Source organism: Lethenteron reissneri, chromosome 61, assembly GCF_015708825.2.
Source record: "Lethenteron reissneri isolate LAM-NWPU_2019-01 chromosome 61, ASM1570882v1, whole genome shotgun sequence".
Taxonomy (NCBI): Eukaryota; Metazoa; Chordata; class Hyperoartia; order Petromyzontiformes; family Petromyzontidae; genus Lethenteron; species Lethenteron reissneri.
This window is the reverse complement of record NC_083839.1, coordinates 1,789,406-1,812,223: the sequence shown is the minus strand read 5'-3', so window position 1 is coordinate 1,812,223 and position 22,818 is coordinate 1,789,406. Positions and strand designations below refer to the sequence as shown.

General features: G+C 51.8%; 1 protein-coding gene across 1 annotated transcript; it reads right to left on the bottom strand.

Annotated features, from left to right (window-relative positions):
• Positions 1 to 910: 910 nt before the first annotated feature.
• LOC133358181 (solute carrier family 35 member B1-like) lies at positions 911 to 16,864 on the bottom strand. The gene is made up of 9 exons (XM_061576388.1): positions 16,386 to 16,864; positions 11,751 to 11,854; positions 11,350 to 11,480; positions 10,337 to 10,367; positions 8,042 to 8,217; positions 7,184 to 7,310; positions 6,338 to 6,444; positions 5,977 to 6,130; positions 911 to 4,790 (listed from the first exon to the last, which is right to left on the bottom strand). Exons 1-9 carry the CDS (start codon positions 16,553 to 16,555, stop codon positions 4,744 to 4,746), a joined length of 1,047 nt encoding a protein of 348 aa, XP_061432372.1. The 5' UTR covers positions 16,556 to 16,864; the 3' UTR covers positions 911 to 4,743.
• Positions 16,865 to 22,818: the final 5,954 nt, after the last annotated feature.

The following is a 22,818-nucleotide window of genomic DNA, read 5'->3' as shown; positions in this document are numbered from 1 at the left end:
CCCCCCCCCCCCCCCCGCTTGCCTTTAGGTCATTTCTGTTAATGGAGGTAACTGTGTGTGCCGTGCCCCCACCGCCCCCAACCGCCTTCATGACGAACAAGAGGCCAGTGTGTGTGTGTGAGCGGTGGCGCAGCGGTTAGCACAGTGCTACGAACCCCAGCGAGCCAGGTTTGACACCAGTGACGATTGTCTAAACCATGTCCTGGGCCTCCTCCCATAGGTAGACTCGGCATCGAATGAGTACCTGGTGCGGTGTGTAAACACTGCCACTGGGGAGACAGGCGGCCGGGCGTGGTGCCGACCACCCACCCCCCCTCTTGTGCCGTGCCGGCCTTCATAGGTGCTCGCGAACAGGACTTGCCCCAAGTCTGTTAGAGGCTATACGGGGGAGCTTTGGTTCCCGCTCGAGTTGGGAGTTGATGCAAAAGCTTGCCACAAGCCCTCGTGTGACGAGGTGGGTGGTGGGAGAGTGCTGCAGTCTGATTAGGGGGGGTCTCACGTTCGCTGCCTTGTGATGCACGAATCGCGTGCGTCTTTATATAGCTCTCCATGTTTCTCGATTCGTCTGTTGTACATGGGGTGGAGCGGTGACTCCGCCGGTGGCTTAGCTCGCCCGCGCTGTGAATCTGCCGACCCCTGGGGTTAGATTCCCGGCCGCGGCAAACTCCGTGACGAGTATCCGAACTGATCCTGGCCCTTTTCAACGACCGATGTGACTTGAGGGAAGGGAAGGCCTTGAGTGGAAGGTTTGAGTGGAATGTATGTTGTCACGGGGTCATGTGTGTCTGTTGTGGGATCATGTTGTGTGTCTGTTGTGGGGTCATGTGTGTCTGTGGGGTCATGTTGTGTGTCTGTGTCTGTTGTGGGGTCATGTTGTGTGTCTGTGGGGTCATGTGTGTCTGTTGTGGGGTCATGTTGTGTGTCTGTGGGGTCATGTTGTGTGGCTGTGGGGTCATGTTGCACCAGCTGCTACAAGAACGCTTGCATTCGCCACCACGAAGTAAATCGATTCGACGGATGGTGGGAATTCATTGTGAGCCGAGAAGAGTTGCATTGTTACGCCTCAACGATATTACCTTAACCCACTACAATAACCTCAACGGTCTTACAATTCCACAAGGCCCAACTCTTTACTTTCCTTTTAGTTTTAGACATCTTGGGTTATGATTCTTGATTTTAATTAAGAACATAGCATGCATCTAATCGTTCAATGTTGACGTCTTTGGTGCGCGACCCCTTGTTGGAACTTCTGAAGAAAAGGTGTTACTTCCTCCGCCATGGTTAACATCAACGGGTGCTCGCGAATAATTCTGTTTCGGCACCCATGCACGTTGGTTGCTTGTGTGAGCGTGCGTGAGCGTGCGTACGCTCCCCACAAATGTGCATTCGTTGGCGTTCCTGGAAAATACACGTACAAGTTTACAATGCGACGGAATGAATGAATGAATCCCTTTTTCAACTGGTGGGTGGGTGGGGGGCGTCTCAACTATGAATTTATGGCCCACCAGGGCTGGGAATTGCGAATGATATTTTCTTAAGTCGTTGCTTTTCAAACTCCAGTTGTCACAGGCTCTTCTCTCCCTCCCTCTGTGGCCGCCTGTCAATCCGGCCCCGTCATAGTCAGGTGGAATGTCCACCACTGGCTTCTGCAGAGCTGTGAAGCAGATCTTTTTTTTTGCACCAATGCCCTCTAACGTTACTCATTGGGAGCAGGGAATCGCTGGCTTTTTATTCTTTCCCAAATCGGGAGTGGAAAATATTGTGTCCGAGTGTTCATTTGTTGGATAGAACCAGAGGGGTGGTGGGTTCTTTCTTACGGAGGTGAGCGCACTGGAGGTGAACTTTTGGGCCGTTTTGGGGATTTAAAAAAAAAAACTGTCGAGTGATGTTTTCCCTTTGTACCAAGACTATGAACTAAATCTGAAGTTGAACGTGTGCGTCTTCATTGCATGTAACTTTGTATCGGAAAAATGTTGCGCAAAAGTTTCATTAAAATTACGAAATTGTGTTAAACTGTCGCCTCTGTGGTGCAGAGGGAGTTGCACGCAGTGACAGAGTGGATTTCTCGAGTATCCTCTTAACACACCCAGCAAAGAGGCCCCCCACCCCTCCCCTCTTGCCTAAAGATGCTGCCTTCTCAAACCAGGCAGGAGAAATTCCAGGAAGCCACCATAGCAATTTGAATGTAAAGCTAAACACTTGTGATTCATAAAGGGTTTTTTTAGGGTTAGGTCACCCACCACCACCCGACACAGCCAATTAGTTACTAGTTCAGCTCACTGGTGTGTGGGAGAGTAAAATCCACATTTACAATTGAGTACCTGTGACGTTTCGCTGGTAAGTACATTGACCCATGATGCTGGATGCAATTACCAGCGAAACGTCATAACGAAACGCTTAATGTTGTGGATTTACTCTCCAATACAGCGGTCGTCTAAACCATAAACTAATTGGCACGTTTTGTTTGCATGACAAACCTTACTGGTTGGCTGTTTTGGTTGGTGGCAGACGAACATTTATACTTACACACTGTAACCCAACAACCTTCATTATGAATATTCGTCTCAAAAGCCTACCACGTGTCAAACTGCACCAGCAGGTGGCGCACTTGCAAACAGGTCCCTGCGGGGTGGGCTGGTAGGAACGAATAACCAAAGAATATAAATAATGTATTATTACACTTATTTAGCCAGGAAAGCCTCAGAGTCGAAAGGTTTTTGTAGGGTCCTACCAAGTGTTTGCAGTAGGGGGCGATGTTGCTACACCTAATCGGACGATACGAACATTTAATTAAAACCTATCTGAGGGAATTATAAGGGAATGTTACACTTGTTTAGCCAGGACAGCCTCACTAAGTCTAAAGGTTTTTTGTAGGGTCCTGCCAAGTGTTTGCAGTAGGGGGCGATGTTGCTACATCTAATCGGACATCGGACGGACGATATAATCTATTGTAGGCTGGTTCACTTCGTTCCTACCAGTAAAATCACCCACTCCACCATGAACGCGAAAGCGCCGCGCGCAGAAATGTACACGCGCCACCAGCAGGGAGAAAGTGATAATGGGAGGAGGGGGGGGGGTTTATTTCACAATGGACAACAAAAGCACTCGTTCACAGTCTCTGGCTCTCAGCTATAATTTTCTCCCACCTCTTGACCAGGGCCTAACAGTGATTGGGCAGCTGCAGAGGGCTGGCAGTGCTTCCCGTGAGGCTTTTCCTTTGATCGCTTGGAATCGCACCACGAACAAAGGGGGAAGTTCCACATCAAATGTTTCAATCCAACTGGCCCACAGGTGGCTTGGAGGGGGGCACGAGATGCAAAGCTGTGCCGGTCTCAGCTGCCACACACAGGCCAGCAGTAGCTGCTGCTAGTTAGGAGGTTCACAGTTCAAGTGGTGTGGCCGCCCTGGTTAATCCTGCAGGCGTATTAACCACGAGACGACAGGTCATCTGCTGGTGAACGGTGAAGATCTGCCTGGGGCCTCGCTGGCAAGAATCCATAATTGTTTTGTACTACCCCTTTCCTGCAGATGAAATCCCTTTTCAAGTGCATCGAGATGAGATGTTCGGTGCTCCTAGCATAAAGGGAACCAAGTGATGGGAAACGATCATCTTCATGATTATCAAAGCGCGCGCAAAAGTCTCCGGAGTAGCGACGCCCGTACGATCATTTTACACGCACGCAACGACAATTAAAAACAAAAACTCAAGACACCCGCCACGCGGCAATATTAAAATTACTTGACGGTATTTTTAAATAAAGTCAGTCCGATGGAGAAAGTGATTCCTTTTCCCCCCAGCCTCCCCCCACCCCAGACGAAAGTGCTCCGTTGGTGGAGTCCGTTGGACGGCACGCGCGCGAGAGAGAGAGAGACTTGCGCGGTGGTTCTCTCCGCGTGCCTCCTTACGTGCGTGCCGCACCGCCGCTTGGTCGGAGGGACGCCGGGGAGAGAGGGGGGCGCCAACGTCCCCCACCGGCTTCACCAAGTCGCCGTTTCCACCTCGCGCAGGAACGCCCAGCGAGGACGACAGGGTTGATGTGAAATAGGGAAACAAATAAATAGTGAAATAAACTGGTTGGGAAAGAGAAACTTTGAAGGGTTGTTGTGTGGGGGTAAGTAACGGGTGGAAGGGTAAGGTGGATGGAGCGGGGATCGGGAGAGAGCGGCATTGACGGTGGTCAGTGGAGACGAGCCAGCAGAGGAGTAAGCGGTCGACCGGTATAGGCACTAAGTGTCAAGGAGGGCAACTTAGAAGCTAAGCAGACTTGAGCCTGGCGAGTGTGTGGATGGGAAACTGCCTGGGGATACCACGTGGTGTAGACTCGGGCTGCGAGGCAGCGACCACGAGATGGCACCAACGGATCCTTCAGTTTTATCTGCACGTGACGCCAAGTGTCACCCTTGACCCACCCCTCTTGGGACGGGTGCGAGGTTTTCTCCGGGGTTGTCCACCGGTTTCGTTCTGACCGCACGAAGCCAAACGGAATTGTCCAAACATCCCAGTATGGCAAGAGGGTCCCTTCTCGTACGCAAAAAAATAAATAAAATATGAGTGCCGAGGCTTTGCTGGGATAAAACAAGGCATGTAATTAGAGAGCGGGGCGCAGTTGACGGAGGAGTGCAAAGGAGAGATAAGAGGCGCAGGTTGAGGGGTTGAGGGGGGGGCGTGCAGATCAGCAGGAGCAGGGGTGAGACTTGGTCCCAGCAGAGAGCCGTGCTCGATGGCTTGCGCTGTCGGTGGCCTCAAACTTTCTTGGGGACCTTTCCGTATAACGAGTCCATGCCGAGGCCTGCGGAAACACACAAAGATCCATCCCCCGCCTGTATAGCCTGAACAGACTGTTGGGGCAAGTGCTGTTCGCGAGCGGCTGCGAAGGCCGGCACGGCACGCGAGGGGGTGGGTGGCCGACACCACGCCCGGCCGTCTTTGTCTCCCCGGTGGCGACGTTTACACACAAAACCAAGTACTCATTTGAGGCCGTGTCAACCCAGGTATTCACCACGGGTGTTAGCCGTGAGCGGTAATCGAACTCGAGTCGCCAGGTTTGTAGCGCCAAGCGCTGCACTACCGCTCCCCACGCGGTCCTCACTCGTTTCTTCCGCTGGTACGTCAGAGCCAGCGTCGCTTGCTTGCGCAGCGTGCCGTTGTTGTTCCATGCCTCTCATCCCTGCGTTTCATGCCCTGTCTCTTGTCTCCCCCCCCCACCACCTTGTCCTGGTGTCTCCCATGTCACCATACCCCCCCCCCCTTTTCTCACCATACCTTTCATAATCTTTATTTAAACTGGAGGAATCCGATGCGCTACGAAGCCCTTTGTCGCAGACGCCATTTAACGTCCCTGCGTTCGTTAGCCCCAAGTCCCGGGGTTCTCTCGTCTGTCCCTCAGTATCCGCCCCTCTCTCTCGTGTCCCCATCAAACCCTCCCTCCCTCATGTCACCATTCCTCGTGTGTCCCCACCAACCCATCATTCCTAACAGAGGTTTCAGCCGCACCACCTCGACATAACAAAGGCTCAGTCCCATTTACAGCAACCGCACCTTTACATCAGCCGCACCTTAACAACTCTTGGAACCTCCCATTTCAACCAGTCTACACAACAGAGGCTCATTCCTTGCAGCGTGCTTCAGCCGCACCGAACCTCACAATGGCTCCTCCCACCCTCACCCAGTATATATACAAGGACTGTTTTCTTGGAATTTCTCTTACTTGATGCAGCAGTCGTGTTGTGACGGTTCCACCTGAAGACGGAAGCTTGTGTTGCCTCCGAAACGTCGTGATTATTTTATTTTTATTTTACTTTAATTAATTTTTAATTTTTTTACCTACGTGACTTTACCGAAGAAACATAAGAATATGAATCCTTGCAGTCACGAAAGCTTCAAACCAACCCCTCCGTGTTCCTGTCGATGTTGCGTCGCCCTGTCTCCACGCCACACCACTCCCCCACCCGCGTGTCCCCGTGCGCCCCACGCACCCATGAATACGAGGACGGTTCCCGCCCACTGGAAGCTGGACATGGGGTTGGAGAAGAGCAGCACGGAGGCGAGGATGGTGAAGAACTTTCGCGTCGTCGTGATGATGGAGCACGTGAGCGGCCCGAACGACACCACCGTCATGAAGATGAAATTCTACGGCGGAGACGACAACAACAACAACCACCCGGCAGTTGTCGTCGGGTTAGTCTGGAAGAACCGGCCAAATACCCTCTCCGGAGGGGTTATCTTGAGCTCCCATTAGTGAGGGCCCTCGCGCCAGCAGTGGCGCGAGCAAGCGGTAGTTTGTGCGCGTGTCTGTGTGCGTGCGTGTGTCTTTGCAAGCGAGTCTGTTGGACGTGCCTGTCCGAGGGCGCTGGTGATGCTGAAGAGCAGGATTTTGTAGAGGATGGCCGGGTATCGCTCAGTGAAGCTCACAAACTCGAAGATCTCCCCCGTCGCCAGCACGCCTGCGAGCACGACAACGGGGACAACGGGGACAACGCAACGCGCCGCGCGCGGCCTCTTAATGACGCGACCTCCTAAGGATGAAACCACTCGACGACGATACCTCGTGACGCGATCTCGTTACGCCGCGACTCTGGTAAGGCCGCGACCTCGTCACACCGTGACCCCTCGTAACCTCAAGGACGCGACCTCGTGACGCCGCGACCCTGGTAAGGCCGCGACCTCGTCACACCGTGACCCCTCGACCCCTCAACGGCGCGACCTGGTGACGAGCAGAACGTGGCCGTGGCTTTTCGCGTAACAACGCGGAGGAGGACGTCGACACAACACACGAGGACACGGGTCGCCCTGCTGCGAGTCTTACACCGGACCATTCCAGGACTCCCGTGCGCACAAAGATCTCCCGTATCGCCTTAAACAGGCTGTTGGGACCAATGCAGCGAGGAAGCATCTAATGAAGGCCGCCACGAGATGGAGTGGATGGGCGAGCACCCACTCCCGGCCACCTTTGTCTTCCCAGTGCTGACGTTTAGCCACCGCACCAGGTATTCGCACCTCCGACTCGCACGGTTGGCTACGTACGGTGCGAAAGAAGTTCAACGTACACGCTCAACCTAGAGTAGGCGGCTCGGGACCGGTTCGGATAATCGTCGCCGATGTTGACCTCGGGTCGCCGGGTACGCAGCACAATGCACGTAGCCACTGGACTACCACGCCACACACACACACACGGGCACGTACCCACTCCCAGCAGCAGCGACGACCACAGGTTCACGTTGAGCATCATGTGGTGCGACCCCGTCTGGTGGCGAGACTTCATCTTGTCCTGGGTGACGCCCGTCAGCCCGTCCAGCGTCAGGGACACCAACTGGACCCCCGCCGCCCACCGAGACGCAAGCAGTGAGGCACCAGGGGCGAGGTGCAGCAACAAAGCCTCTCCCTCGGCTTACAGGCCGAGGTTGTACAAACCGCGCGCATCGTTAAAACACATTGTCCTGCGGAGGGAGCTGGTAGGAACGTTGGGTTGCTCGGTCAATGGCCTGTAGGGTCAACGGCGGCGTGGTGTATTCCGCAAATATGGCTGACTGTGAGGGCGAGCACAAGCCGGCGTGAGTAGGTTAAACGTTGAGTTTTATAAGGGCACCACGGGGTGACCAGCCCCTCCCCACCCCTCCCACCCCCCACCCAGCCCCTCGCCCCACCCAGCCCCTCCCCACTCAACAGCCCCTCCCCTCTCCACCCAGCCCATCACCAAGCCCCTCCCCTCCCCACCCAGCCCCTCCCCACCCCTCCCCACCCAGCCCCTCCACACCAAGCCCCTCCACACCAAGCCCCTCCACACCAAGCCCCTCCACACCAAGCCCCTCACACCAAGCCCCTCCCCTCTCCACCCAGCCCCACCCCTCCCATTTTTGGATGCACGACGGATGGACGGCCACAATAATCCCCTGTGGGCCGGTGTAACCAGGAGGTTCCTACCAGTATTAGTGAATAATAAACCGTGAATGACCACGGCGACAACGACGACACCAATGCTGGGGGGGGATCGCCCCAGCGGGGAGGGAGGGGGGGGGGGTCTTCGTGCTGTGCAGTCCTCACCAGCAGAATTTCGCCGTAGCCCAGGTAGCCCTGCTCAGGGCCGCCCCCGCCGCCACCCTTGGCGCCGCCCTTCCCCTTGTAGAGGAACATGGCGACGCCGACGACGATGAGCAGCACGCACAGGTACTTGATGAGCGGGTACCGCTTGCGCGCCAGCAGCACCCCCAGGATCATCACTGCAGGGCGAGGAGGAGGGGGGGGGGGTGGCAGGGCGGGGAGGGGGGGGGGGGCGGCAGGGTGAGCAACTTGGGTGTGCTGCGTGGCGCCTCCCTGAACGTGGTTCGTTGTGGTCCGACGGTTACGCATCCGTGTGTCGTGTGTGGCATGACGCGGTCTAAGGGGGGGCAGTGCGTGCGTAAGAGCTTCCCTTTCCCTGGTCCTCTTTTGGAATTAATCGAAATGACACTTCAATCGAGGCGGGCAAAGGTGCAGCCCTGCAATTTCTTGCTCGCTCCACTGCTGCTGCTGCAAGCGCCTCCACTCGACAGAGCTCGAGTGCCCTCTCCAGACGGCCTTTGGCCTTCTCTTCCACGCTGGGCGGGACGTCTTGAAGCAACACCACACGCTACCCGCCGATCTCCTGCGGCGTCCCCGTTTATACCGCTGGGTGGACAGAGGCGGAGAGGATTTCTAGAAACTGCATCCACAACACGTTCCTTCGGAGTGGGCCGGTAGGAACTTGGTTGGACGGCGCATTCGTGCGATCCGTGTCACGCGGCGCAAGCTGCGTGGGGCGGCGCGTCACGTGGTGCCGAGCCCGCCCGAAGCGCTCTATGAAATACAAATCGAGGGCGTGGCTATGCACGACAGACAGAATCCCTGGTAGGCAGTGTGGAACTGTTGTTCCTACCTGTAAAACTGCCTGCCTCCCTCCCCCACCCAGACCTCACTTGGCGCGCCCCAGTGCTGGATTACAGGACACGTGCGTAGCCATCGCCACTGCCACTGGGGCCAAAGTCTCCGGACACTAGATATATTATATTCTTGGTTCTTTCGATAAAGTCACGTAGAAGGGAAATAACAAAATAATAAAAATTAAACAAAATGTTATTTCCCTTCTACGTGATTTTACCGAAAGAACCCAGAATATGAATCCCTGCAGTCACGAAAGCTTTAAATCTAAACTAGATACATTGCTAAAGTCACAAGCAAGTGAAAACCAATCGAATCCGGATCGCATCACTCAGTTTTCTTTCTCTCTCCATCACGGAGCTCGGCATTGTTATCCACCCCGAGGGGATGGACGTGCCAAGCCACAGCCAGGATTTGAACTCGCAGACCCACGATGAGCGCGGCGGGCAACACGTTCCATATACATCGGTGCGCAAACGCGCGTATTAACCGCTGAACCACCCGGACATTTCATCGAGAGCGCTTGAAATTAAGAGGTCACATCCCTAGAGCTCTCCCGGCATCTGACGGTGCCAGCAGCTGCAAGCAACACTTGAAGCCGGCACTTAAAAGCCAGGCTCATCGCCTTCGTGCAATGTTCGCTGCGCGCAGACACGAGCGCAATCTATTTTAAAAACGGTTAATGGACGCGTCATCACTACGAGACCTTTACCAGTGGCAAAATATAGTAGTAGGTTTTACCCTTTAAACTGGTACAAAACTGACACCTTTATACAAGGCCTTTTGGCGTCATCTGGTCCAACACCAATGGAGACTAGGCTCTCAGGAAAGCTGTCTCGGGTGTGGACCAATCAACTTCAAGGACAGTGCATATCATTACCATTATCAGAGTTGTTTCTTTTTGTTTGCATTTTGACTGCTTGTGTTGCGGTTATTGCAAACATGATGCATGTATAAAGGTGTAAGTTTTGTACCAGTTTAATAGGGTAAAAACCTACTATGTGACGCGTCATCGTCCTTGCACGCCCTGTAACAGCCAATGTGGTCGTCTTGGATTGTAAACGATCCCCCCCCCCCGATCCAAATGCTTGCACCTCCAGAGGGTCCGTCATTCACGAGGAACGGCGGACCATGCCGCCCGCTACACTACACCTCGACGTGCAACATGCACGCTCTGCCATGCCACGTCACGTGGGTGGGAGGGAAGTGGGTGGCCATATGTCAAGAAACATGCCCTGGTTGAGCAACTACTCTCTCTCTACGGATGCAGACAAAGCAGTTGCAGGCCATAATTAAGTCGTGCAACTTTCGACAGCTCCGGCATGAACACCGGCATTAAAGTCACTGCCAACGTGTAATGTAAAACGTGTCGATGAGCACGGTTGGCTACGTACGGTGCGAAAGAAGTTCAACATAGATACGTTTGACAGCGCCGTGTCTCACCTGGGATAGGCTTGCAGGACTTGCCCAGCACCTGAAACGGTGAAGGCAAGTTACAAACCACGTGCAATAATAATAATAACAACAACAACATTTGTTTGTACTCTTAGGTTTTTTCGGTAAAGTCACGTAGGTAAAAAATAAATAATAAAAGTAAAATAATAAATAATAGAAGTAAAATAATAAATAATATTGTTATTTTTTACCTACATGACTACCGAAAAAAACCTAACAGTATGAATCCTTGCAGTCACGAAAGCTTCAAATCTAGAACATTTATTTACCCCAGAAAGACTCGCCGAGTCTCTCAATCGTTTTCATGAACGTTGCTGCATTTGGGAAGTTTGGCGAATTTCCTTTTGTAAATAAAAAAAAGGCAGAAACCAAAGAGCTCTTGAGAGAACTATTCGCGGACCCACTTGCTGTACTCCCACTTCAGGGCAACATCGCAGTGCAGCGGGGTTGGGTACGACGCGGGGGTGCGACGCGGGGGTTGCGACGCGGGGGTGCGACGCGGGGGTGCGACGCGGGGTGCGGGGGTGCGACGCGGGGGTGCGACGCGGGGGTGCGACGCGGGGGTGCGACGCGGGGGTGCGACGCGGGGGTGCGACGCGGGGTGCGACGCGGGGGTGCGACGCGGGGTGCGACGCGGGGGTGCGACGCGGGGGTGCGACGCGGGGGTGCGACGCGGGGTGCGACGCGGGGGTGCGACGCGGGGGTGCGACGCGGGGGTGCGACGCGGGGGTGCGACGCGGGGGTGCGACGCGGGGGTGTGACGCGGGGGTGTGACGCGGGGGGCGACGAGGGGGGCGCGACGAGGGGGGTGCGACATGGGGGGTGTGACGTGGGGGGTGTGACACGTGGTCGACGTGGGGTGTGACGTGGGGGTGTGACGTGGGGGGTGTGACACGTGGTCGACGTGGGGTGTGACGTGGGGGTGTGACGTGGGGGTGTGACGTGGGGGGTGTGACGCGTGGTCGACGTGGGGTGTGACGTGGGGGTGTGACGGCACGCACCTGCGTGGGGTAGTTGACGTACTGCAGCGCCGAGTTGCTGGAGACCATGGCGCCGAGGTAGGAGACGGCGCAGGCCGCGGACAGCCAGCCCGCCGTGCGGTCGGGCGCCGGCTTCGTCACGTACTTCATCACTGCGCGCACGCACCGCACCAGCCAGATGACGACGACGATAATCGCAACAATGATCACGGTGACGGAGGACAGAGCACAGGAACACCGCGGATTACCTCCTCGACACCCGCGGGAATAGGGAGTTTCACAACATTTGGTGCGGCGATCCACCAAAACCTCAATGCCTCCGTGTTCACGCGCATAGCCACCGCACCGGCTGCGAGCGACTGGTGTTCAGGGAGGCAATTGGCTTCACTGCCGTTGCTCAGGGCGGTCGGTGCTCGCCGTACCGAGCTTGGCGAAGAGCGCGCTGATCACGCACTGCACGAAGACGAGCGACATGGCGAACCGGAAGCGCTCCTCCACATCTCCCGAGCCGTACTGTCCTCGCGTGCTGCTCGCTCGCACAAACACACGCGCACAAAGATCCCCCCAAGCGCTGTTAGCACACTCAACCACACAAGCGTGACGATACGACACGCGCGTGTAAACGGGCAAGCCGCACTTTCAGGTATGACGTGCGTGTGCGCACGTGGAAGCACTTAAACGCGCGCCCATACGTGTCGCATGTACAGACAGACACGCCAGACGTACACGGAACACGCCGCACATAGACCGTCACACACGAGATGCGCATCAACACAACACACATGCAACACGACGAACCCAGGCAACATACACGTGATAGATATACCCCATGTACAGACTTTTGTTAGCGAGCACCTATGAAGGCCAGCACAGAACACGAGGGGGTGGGTGGCCAGCGCCATGCCCGGCCGCCTTTGTCTCCCCGTAGCCCATTTTTACACACCTCACCAGGTACTCATTTAAGGCAGAGTACATTTTGGGGAAACAGAAAGGCATGACACACACAGACAAACAACACGCAAAACCCAAATAAAACGTGTCACACTCAGAGACAACATAACATCATCGGCTCCCAACATTACATACACAGTACATCCTTCCCCTGCGTCACCCTCAAACATCAATCCTTCCGTCCGAGGTCGATAAAGCGGTACCACTTAGTCACCACGACAGACAACATCAGTGCTTGCCGATTCATCATTGATAATTAGATTAGGCCTCGTAAACGATCCGTACGTACGTATGTTGAACTTCTTTCACACTGTACGTAGCCAACCGTGCTAATCGGAAGTGCGGTGTATGTACGTGTGTTGAACGTCTGTCCAACTGTGCTAATCTATCATTAAGCCCAAGAAAAATTCTCACGTGTAGAGTACAAAATAACCGCGCCCGTTACGATTGCTTCCGCTCACGCTGGTCCGCTGAAGAACAATCATTCTCACCACCGAAACGTGGCAATTACCGTCGTGTGCTTGCTTCAGAGTTAACTAAGGATACACCGTCGCCCACCATATAACCGTGGAATTGACACCACTAGCTGGGCACCACCAATGTGGATGAGGCAACCAACTTATTAGATTGCCGCAGCGTCGAGATGTTCACTACCTCGCCTGGTATGCAGGAGGTCTTGGGTTCGATCCCGACCCTGACGCCTGCTGCTGTATATTTGGAGTTTGCGTGTCTCTCTCTCTCTCTCATCATCATCGCGGTGGCTAGATGTTAACTACCTCGCCTGGTATGAAATAAGTCATGGGTTCAATAGCGACCCTGATGCCTGCTGTATATTTGGAGTTTGCGTGTCTCACTCTCTCCCCGTGGTCTCGTGTTGAATTTTTCTCCGGGTCCTCCGGTTTTTCCCTCCACATTTACAATCAACGTGCGTTTAGTTTCTTTGGCTGCTATAAATGTCCACATGATAAGCCACTTCTTTGCGCTACCATTTGTGGCCAGGTCGCTTCTGAAAAATAGCGATATAGCTCAGTGGGCCTTACCTGGTAAAATAAAAAAAAAATTTAAAAAGCTAAATAGTTATTCATTCATTCATAACCAAGGTGACATTCACATCTCGGTTGAGTCTACGACTGCATGAAGGTCTCCCACACGCCATATCGGTCACGGCTGTTGTTTGACCATACTTCACCAGGCTGGCCTTGTGGGATGGTAGAAGGCAAGGCGGAGGGACGGAGCTGGATTGGGGAAGCAAAGGTTGTTGGGTACCAGGACCGGTTCAGATACCACTCTCCAAACGGTGTTGGCCTTGGCTGGGAATCGAACCCCGGTGGCCCGGGTTCAGTGCGTCTAACCACTGTCAAATACACAACAGCACGAGGTAAACCATGCCACGTCAGAACTACTGTACTTGGAACTAAGCCATTGCCCACACTGCCAACTGGATACGCAGGACTAAGCTGCCAAAACTTTCGTGAGGCCAATGCATTTACGATTTACAAGGTAAAATCGATGCAAAGTATATGATGTGGAAATGTTTGTTCACCTTCGTTCGCACCGTACGTAGCCGACCGTGCGAATCGGAGGTGCGGGCTAAGGACAACAAACCAAACACAAATGTGGTCAAATTAAGATGTCATAACATATTTGTCTGGATTGGGACGGCCCCGGTGAAATTCTCTCCGATGTCTCCGTCGCCTCGTCTCGCGCCGTCCTAAAGCGGTTCAGCAGTTCCAAGTAGCAAGAAGGACGCTCCAAGAAAATAGGGCTGAACGATTTGGGGAAAATATCAAAGAGTATGGATTCCTGCAGTCACTAAAGCTTCGAATCAAGATTGAAAATATCTCATTGCGATTTGATTTGCAATTACATTTTTTTAAAGTCAAGCTTCAGTTCAATATTCACTGTGTAATAGATTTAAAACATGTGATGGAGCATTACCACATGATACCATCAAAATATTAACTGAGCTATGTATTCTAATGCAAGGATGAGCACTTAAAAGATATGAATTGCTTCCAACATGTATTTATTTTAAAAAATGCAATAGAACAATGAAACATAGAACAATAGTTAAGTTAAATAAAGTTATAATAATAACAAATAAAACAATTCCAATAAGAAAGTAATAGGACTTTTCAAATCGCAAAAAATTGCATTGTTTCAAATTACGATTTCGATTTGAAATCGATTAATCGTTCAGCCCTACTACAAAGCACCACCACGTCTCACATTTCCCCGTGTCATTATCGCCCACGTCTCTTATTGTCCACGTGTCCTCCAGTTGTCCCCCCCTCCCACCACCACCCCCCACCGTGTCTCCCATACATCCCGCTGTCTGCCGCGTTTCCGTATCCACCATTCTCTCGTTTCCCATGTGTATCCACCGGTTCACCACATTATCCTTCATGCGTGCCCCCCCCTCCCACATACCCCCTTGCGTCCCCATTATACCCCCATAGAGAGAGAGTAACGGCACGTTGGTTAGCACTGCACTCTCTGAACCCGGTGACCGGATGCCAGAGGTCGCAACCGGGTACCCGATACCCGTACCCTACCCGATACCCGGCTACCCGTACCCGGCCGGGTACGGGTAGCCGTTTGCGACCCTGGTGCGGCCGGATACGGGTACGGGTAAGGAATCAAAACCCTCTTCTTGGTTCTTTCGGTAAAGTCACGTAGAAGGGAAGTAATAAAACAATAAAAATAAAACATAATAAAATAATATAATAAAATAAAATATTATTATTACTTCCCTTCTACGTGACTTTACCGAAAGAACCAAGAAGATGAATCCCTGCAGTCACGAAAGCTTTAAATTGAAATAGAATCAAAACCCGTTTGCGACCTCTGCCGGATGCCGATTCCCCTGGCCACGGCTAACATCAGTGGCGAGTGGCATCAGAGCCGATCCTTGGTTTACCCGTCCCCCTCTTTCACCCCATTCATTCACCATTTATCCTCCACGTACCACCCCTAAACCCATGTACACTCTCATCTCGCCATGCACCCCCCCCCACCCCAATGTCTACTCATGTAAACTAAAACGATCACATTCATAGCAGCCAAATACTCGAAACGCGTGATGTTGATTTTAAATGTGGAGGGGAAAAACCTTGAGGACCAGGGAGGAAAATCCACGCGACCACGGAGAGAGAGAGACACGCAAACTCCAAATATACAGCAGCAGGTGACCGGGTCGGGTTCGAACCAACGACCTCCTGTAGACCTGGCGAGGTAGTAAACATCTCCTAGCTACTGTGGCTGCTATTTACCCCCTCGTCTCCCCATGCATCTCCCCACGTACCCCACACACATCTCCCCACGTACACATCTCCCCACGTACCCACACACACATCTCCCCACGTACACACACACACACATCTCCCCACGTACACACACACACACATCTCCCCACGTACACACACACACACATCTCCCCACGTACACACACACACATCTTCCCACGTACCCACATCTCCCTACGCACCCCACCGTGCCCCCCCCCATCTCCCCACGTACCCCCACATCTCCCCACGTACACACACATCTCCCCATGTACACACACACATCTCCCCACGTACCCACATCTCCCCAACGTACACACACACTTCTCCCCACGTACACACACACATCTTCCCACGTACCCACATCTCCCTACGCACCCCACCGTGCCCACCCACTCACATCTCACCACGTACACACACTTCTCCCCACGTACCCCCCATCTCCCCACGTACCCCCACATCTCCCCACCGTGCCCACCCACTCACATCTCCCCTCGTGCCCCTCACTTCTCCCCACGTACACACACACATCTCCCCACGCACCCCACCGTGCCCACCCACATCTCCCTACGTACCCCCACATCTCCCTACGCACCCCACCGTGCCCACCCACTCACATCTCCCCACGTACACACACATCTCCCCACGTACACACACATCTCCCCACGCACCCCCACATCTCCCCACGTACACACACATCTCCCCACGTACACACACATCTCCCCACGTACCCCCACATCTCCCCACGTACACACACATCTCCCCACGTACACACACATCTCCCCACATCTCCCCACGCACCCACCGTGCCCACCCACTCACATGCTCTCCTGCAGGATGCCGTAGTAGAAGTAGCAGACGAACACTCCCACGAAGCACACCCCGAGCCGCAGCCTCTCGTTACGCAGCATCCCCGCCGCCGACGTGGCCGCAGCGGCCGCCACCTCCACGGGAACCTCGAACGCCACGTGCGGAGACCCCGAAGCGCTCATGCGGCCCCGGCCGCGGCGGAGCGCGAAGGCGGGCCGAGGGTGGGGTAACCCCGGCTGAGGATTCTATCCGAGACCGGTAAAACTACAGGCCGCAGCGGTCAACAGTGGCCGTCAAAGCGAGGGCGTGAGCTTGGGGGGGGGGGTCGTGCGTTGCCTTGTGACGGACGAGAGGAGACGCGAGAGACGCGTGAGGGTGATGAGGAGGTCGATGAGGAGGGAGGAGGAGGAGGCTGGCGAGCTTTGAAGGCGGCGGCGTGAGTTGGGCTGTGTCGAGTGGAGGCCTCGGCCGGGCTTCTAGGGGGGCCGAGTGGTGGGGGCAGCGTGGAGCCACGCGATTGGACGAGAGCGGCGCGACGTCACGAGGCGTTGCCCCTGGCAACTGTCAGTGATGGGTGAGTGACGATGATGATGGTGGTGATGGTGGTGATTCATGGTGGTTGATGATGGTGATGGTGGTTGATGATGGTGGTTGATGATGATGATGGTGGTTGATGGTGGTGGTTGATGATGGTGATGGTGGTTGATGATGGTGGTTGATGATGATGATGGTGGTTGATGGTGGTTGATGGTGGTTGATGGTGGTGATGGTGGTCGATGGTGGTGATGGTGGTTGATGATGATGATGATGGTGGTTGATGGTGGTGATGGTGGTTGATGGTGGTGATGGTGGTTGATGATGGTGGTTGATGATGGTGGTGATGGTGGTGATGGTGGTTGATGGTGGTGATGGTGGTTGATGGTGGTGATGGTGGTTGATGATGGTGGTTGATGATGGTGGTGATGGTGATGATGGTGGTGATGATGGTGATTGTGGTTATGGTGGTGATGGTGATGATGGTGGTGATGGTGATGATGGTGGTTATGGTGATGATGGTGGTGATGGTGGTAGTTTATGGTGGTTGATGGTGGTGATGATGGTGGTTTATGGTGGTGATGGTGGTTGATGGTGGTGATGATGGTGGTGATGATGGTGGTTGATGGTGGTGATGGTGGTGATGGTGGTTGATGGTGGTGATGGTGGTTGATGGTGGTGATGGTGGTTGATGGTGGTGATGGTGATGATGGTGATGGTGATGATGGTGGTGATGGTGGTGATGGTGATGATGGTGGTAGTTTATGGTGGTTGATGGTTGTGATGATGGTGATGATGGTGGTGATGGTGATGATGGTGGTAGTTTATGGTGGTTGATGGTGGTGATGATGGTGATGGTGGTGATGGTGATGATGGTGGTTTATGGTGGTGATGGTGGTTGATGGTGGTGATGATGGTGGTAGTGGTTGACGGTGGTGATGGTGATTGATGGTCACAATCGGAATCTCTATTCATACTTCTGGAGTAGAAATCCGATTAATCTATAAAGCTCTTTTCTTCACAGATGTCCGACAGGGGTAAGAACGTCGCAACAACAAACGATGCAAAAACAATGATAGGAGCCGTCAGTACAATAAAGCTAAACAACACCAACAACAACTGCCGCCATTCGCCACTAAAGTGGCAGTGTCGCCACAAAGGCGCCCGTGCCAGGCTAGGTGCACTTTAATGGACACGTGAAAGTGTCGAACGCCCGCCGGCAGGAAGGAGGTCACGGGACAGACCCAGCAGGTGCCACGGGTCGACTGACTGAGATGACCGGCCGATGCACCGCCTGTGCCCCCCCCTACTGTGCCAACTTGGTAAGAAAGGTAAACAAATCGCCCAAACGCAAACAAAAACAACGCTAAACCATCCCCATCCTACCAGGCGAAGCCCACTGAGGTCTTAACTTACTTTTCAGAATCGACCTGGCCACCAACTTAGCAAAGTGGCCCGTGGTTTGGACATGTGTAGCACCAAAAACACATTGTCCTGCGGAGGGAGCTGGTAGGAACGTCGGGTTGCTCGGTCAATGGCCAGGGTCAACGGCGGCGTGGTGTATTCCGCAAGTATGCCTGACTGTGAGGGCGGGCACAAGCCGGCGTGAGTAGGTTAAACGTTGAGTTTTATAAGGGCACCACGGGGTGACCAGCCCCTCCCTCCCCACCCAGCCCCACCCCTCCCCACCCAGCCCCTCCCCACCCTCCCCACCCAGCCCCTCCCCACCCTCCCCACCCAGCCCCACCCTCCCCACCCAGCCCCTCCCCACCCTCCCCTCCCCACCCAGCCCCTCCCTATTGTGTCCGTCCCTGCACGACGGACACAATAATCCCCTGTGGGCTGGTATAACCAGGAGGTTCCTACCAGTATAATCTAAATAATATCAATGCATAATGGTTGTTGATGGTGAAGTGATAATGATGTAATTAATGATCGTGGCATGACGGTGTTGGTGATATAATGACGGTGTTGGAAAATCATGATCGTGGTGGTGGTGGTGAATAATTGGTGGTGATGAGTGTGTGGTGGTGATAGAGGTGATGGTGTTGCATGATGGTGATGACTATGATGATAATGCAGCTTACCCGTTCAGAGCCAGGGGAAATGAACTCATGGAGAGCACTCACAATATTCAAAGCTGACATTGCCGACAAGACAATGAATGACGAATTTGAAGCAGGAGGATTATTTTACGTATTAAACAAACGCTCCCGCAAATATGCAGGAGGCAGTGCGGCTAATGGGATGTGTAGAAAACACTTTCAAACACGGTACATGATACAATCTTGATTTGAAGCTTTCGTGACTGCAGGAATCCATACTCTTTGGTTCTTTCGGTAAAGTCACGTAGGTAATAAAATAAATACTATATCACGACGTTTCGATCGCAACAAAAGCGCGTTGGTTCAGGAGTTCCACTGCTGGATTATTTTTGTTTCCACCTGAGGACGACCGCTTGTGTTGTGATCGAAACGTCGTGATATATTTTTTGATTCTACCGACGTGACTTTGCCGAAATATCCAAATAGTACAGAATACATCTCTTATTTTTTTTTACGTGGAGGGACACACATTCTAGCCACGGCCAAGACAACTCACACACGCGTTCTTGTTTTAAGTATGAAGCCAACTTGATTAGAGTATTTAATGCGTTTTTTTAAACAATGCGGTATTAAATGTTCACATACAGACACGCCAGAGTCCAGTGTTAATGCGTACTCATAATGATCAGTCACACAGGGAATTGCTAACCATCAACGTAAGACTTTCGAAATCTATAAACTGATATTATTACAGTAATGGTAGAGCAGTCAGCTTTTCAAAATAGCACAGTATTCGGCGTACATTCGTTTTCATAAGGATGGGCAACATACAAAGTTAAATTCTGCACATATAAATGACAATTAGCCATCTGTTCACAACAACAACAACAAAATAGTTCAGGTCATACTTTACAAATGTTCGCCAATTCTAACCGTGCTGCCATGCCGTGCGATGACAAAGTCATTTCGGAAATCTTCTGAGAGCAGTGGCGCTGCCATAACAGTTGGCCTGATCACTTTATCTAACTTCTTGGTTCTTTCGGTGAAGTCACATAGAAGGGAAATAATAAAACAATAAAAATAAAACATAATTAAATTACAAAAAGAAAACATGATAAAATTAATAAACTAATAAAAATAAAACATAATAAAATTAAACAATTCATCTTCTTGGTTCTTTCGGTAAAGTCACGTAGAATGGAAATAATAAAATAAAAATAATAAAACATAATAAAATAATATAATATCTTTTATTATTTTATTATTTCCATTCTACGTGACTTTACCGAAAGAACCAAGAAGATGAATCCCTGCAGTCACGAAAGCTTTAAATCGGAACTTTATCTCAATTGTCTTATGGTTGTTATTGTTAGACTTGCATCCCATTGGGATTATTTGCACGCAGCGTTGATGTGCGGTGCCTTTTTCTGAAAGATGTTTACTGGCTTTTCCTGGATGTCTCTGTTGTGCGTCGTCACTTTAAGATGTTCTGTGTTCATGTTTTTGTTTGTTGCGGTTGCACCCGAGTCAAGAGCCTCATGGCTCACTGGGCTATACCGAATAAATTAAACTGAAAAACTGAAACTGATTCAATGAATCCGCGACAGAATGAATGATACATTTTGTTGACGTTTTAGGCCCATACATGGAATAATCGGGTGTGACTTTGCCCATATAAGGGATCCTGGAATAGGAATCGGCGATGTTTAAGGATACAAAGGTTGATCCATGCTTGATCCATGCTCGAACACGGAGCTGTGATATTTAGAATAAAGTTATTCCTGTCACGTGATTTCTGGATCTAAAGAGACGATTTGTGGATCGGAAAACCCCAAATGAGACCGTCCCTTGACACAGATTGGACACATTTTGCATAAAAAACATAATATATTAACAACATAATTTATCACTCATTCTGTCGTCGGATTCATTTAATCATTTTACAGCGCCCGATGCTGGATGTAATTACCAGCGAAACGTCGTACTCACATGGTAAATGTTGTGTATTTACTCTCCGACACACCGGTGGGCTAAAGTAGTAACGAATTGACGCATTTAGTTTGCGTGACAAAACCTTATTGGCTGTGTCGGGTGGTTCAAGTTCATTGATTAGGTGTAGCCCTGTGAGCCATTCGGCTCTTGAATCGGGTGCAACCGCAACAAACAAAAAACAAAAACATGAACAAAAAAACATCTTAAAGTGAATATGTGACTGAGTGCAAACAGAAAATCCATGAATATACAGCAAAATATTGCAGAAAAAAAACACCGTACACCAACGCTGTGTGCAAAAATCCCAGTGGGATGCAAGTCAAACAACCAACAACAACCACAAGACAACTTAGATTAAGGCCACCAGTCTAACTCTGTACTACAACAAACAAACATGGCTAAACCAATACACTTTTTTAAATCACCAAAGTAAAGCCATTAAACCAATGAAACAGTGATCATAGGTGGTGCAGGGTCAGGACACATTTCTACTTACGCGATCGAACCCAAAAACCTTTATTATGATTAGCACCTCCGATTAGCATGGGCGGCTACGTACGGCGCGAAAGAAGTTTAACGTAATTTGGAGGTTGTTTTTTTTGTCAGCACTTGAGATGTTTTTTGGCTAATATCAGATTCACTTTATGTTCGGGAGGAGGGTGTTGTTTTTGTTTAGCTATGCGAGGAAACCAGAGAGCCCGGGGAACATCCGTGCAAAACAGGGGGGGGGGGGAGTGCATGCAAACTCCACACCACAGAACGTTACCCAAGTCAGGAATCAAACCCAGGCCCCTTGTTGTTGTGAGGTGTGACGCACGCGAATTACCACTGTGCCCACATGCCATGAGATTGTCGCAAGACAGACGCAAATCTACATTTTAATTCTCATATCTGGAACACCGGACCTCCCCTTTGCCAGTAACAAAATATGAGAATAGGTTTTCCCCTTTTTTATGGCAACAAAACAGTTGTGTTAAGATGTTAAAACACTAAACTGAAAACTTTTACAAGGTATCATGTCTGCGTTAACCACAATACTTGTGGTCAGAATGCAAACAAAAACATACTCTGATAATATCTGCATTGTCTTTGAAACTGATTGGTCCACACCAGAGACAGCTTTCAGTGTTGAGACTAGGCAGACATGATTCCTTGTAAAAGACACACACACACTCAGATTACAGGAACATTGACTCCCTGATCACAGCAGAGAGAGACACACACACACTCAGATTACAGGAACATTGACACCCAGATCACAGAGAGAGAGAGACACACACACACTCAGATTACAGTGACATTGACACCCAGATCACAGCAGAGAGAGACACACACAAACTCAGATTACAGTGACATTGACACCCAGATCACAGAGAGAGAGAGACACACACACTCAGATTACAGGAACATTGACACCCAGATCACAGAGAGAGAGAGACACACACAAACTCAGATTACAGTGACATTGACACCCAGATCACAGAGAGAGAGAGAGACACACACACACTCAGATTACAGTGACATTGACACCCAGATCACAGAGAGAGACACACACACACACTCAGATTACAGTGACATTGACACCCAGATCACAGAGAGAGAGAGACACACACACACTCAGATTACAGTGACATTGACACCCAGATCACAGAGAGAGAGAGACACACACACACTCAGATTACAGTGACATTGACACCCAGATCACAGAGAGAGAGAGACACACGCACACTCAGATCACAACAGTGAGAGAGAGAGACACACACAGATCACAGCAGTGAGTGAGAGAGAGAGAAACACACACACACCCAGATCACAGCAGTGAGAGACACACACACACTCAGATCACAGCAGTGAGAGACACACACACACTCAGA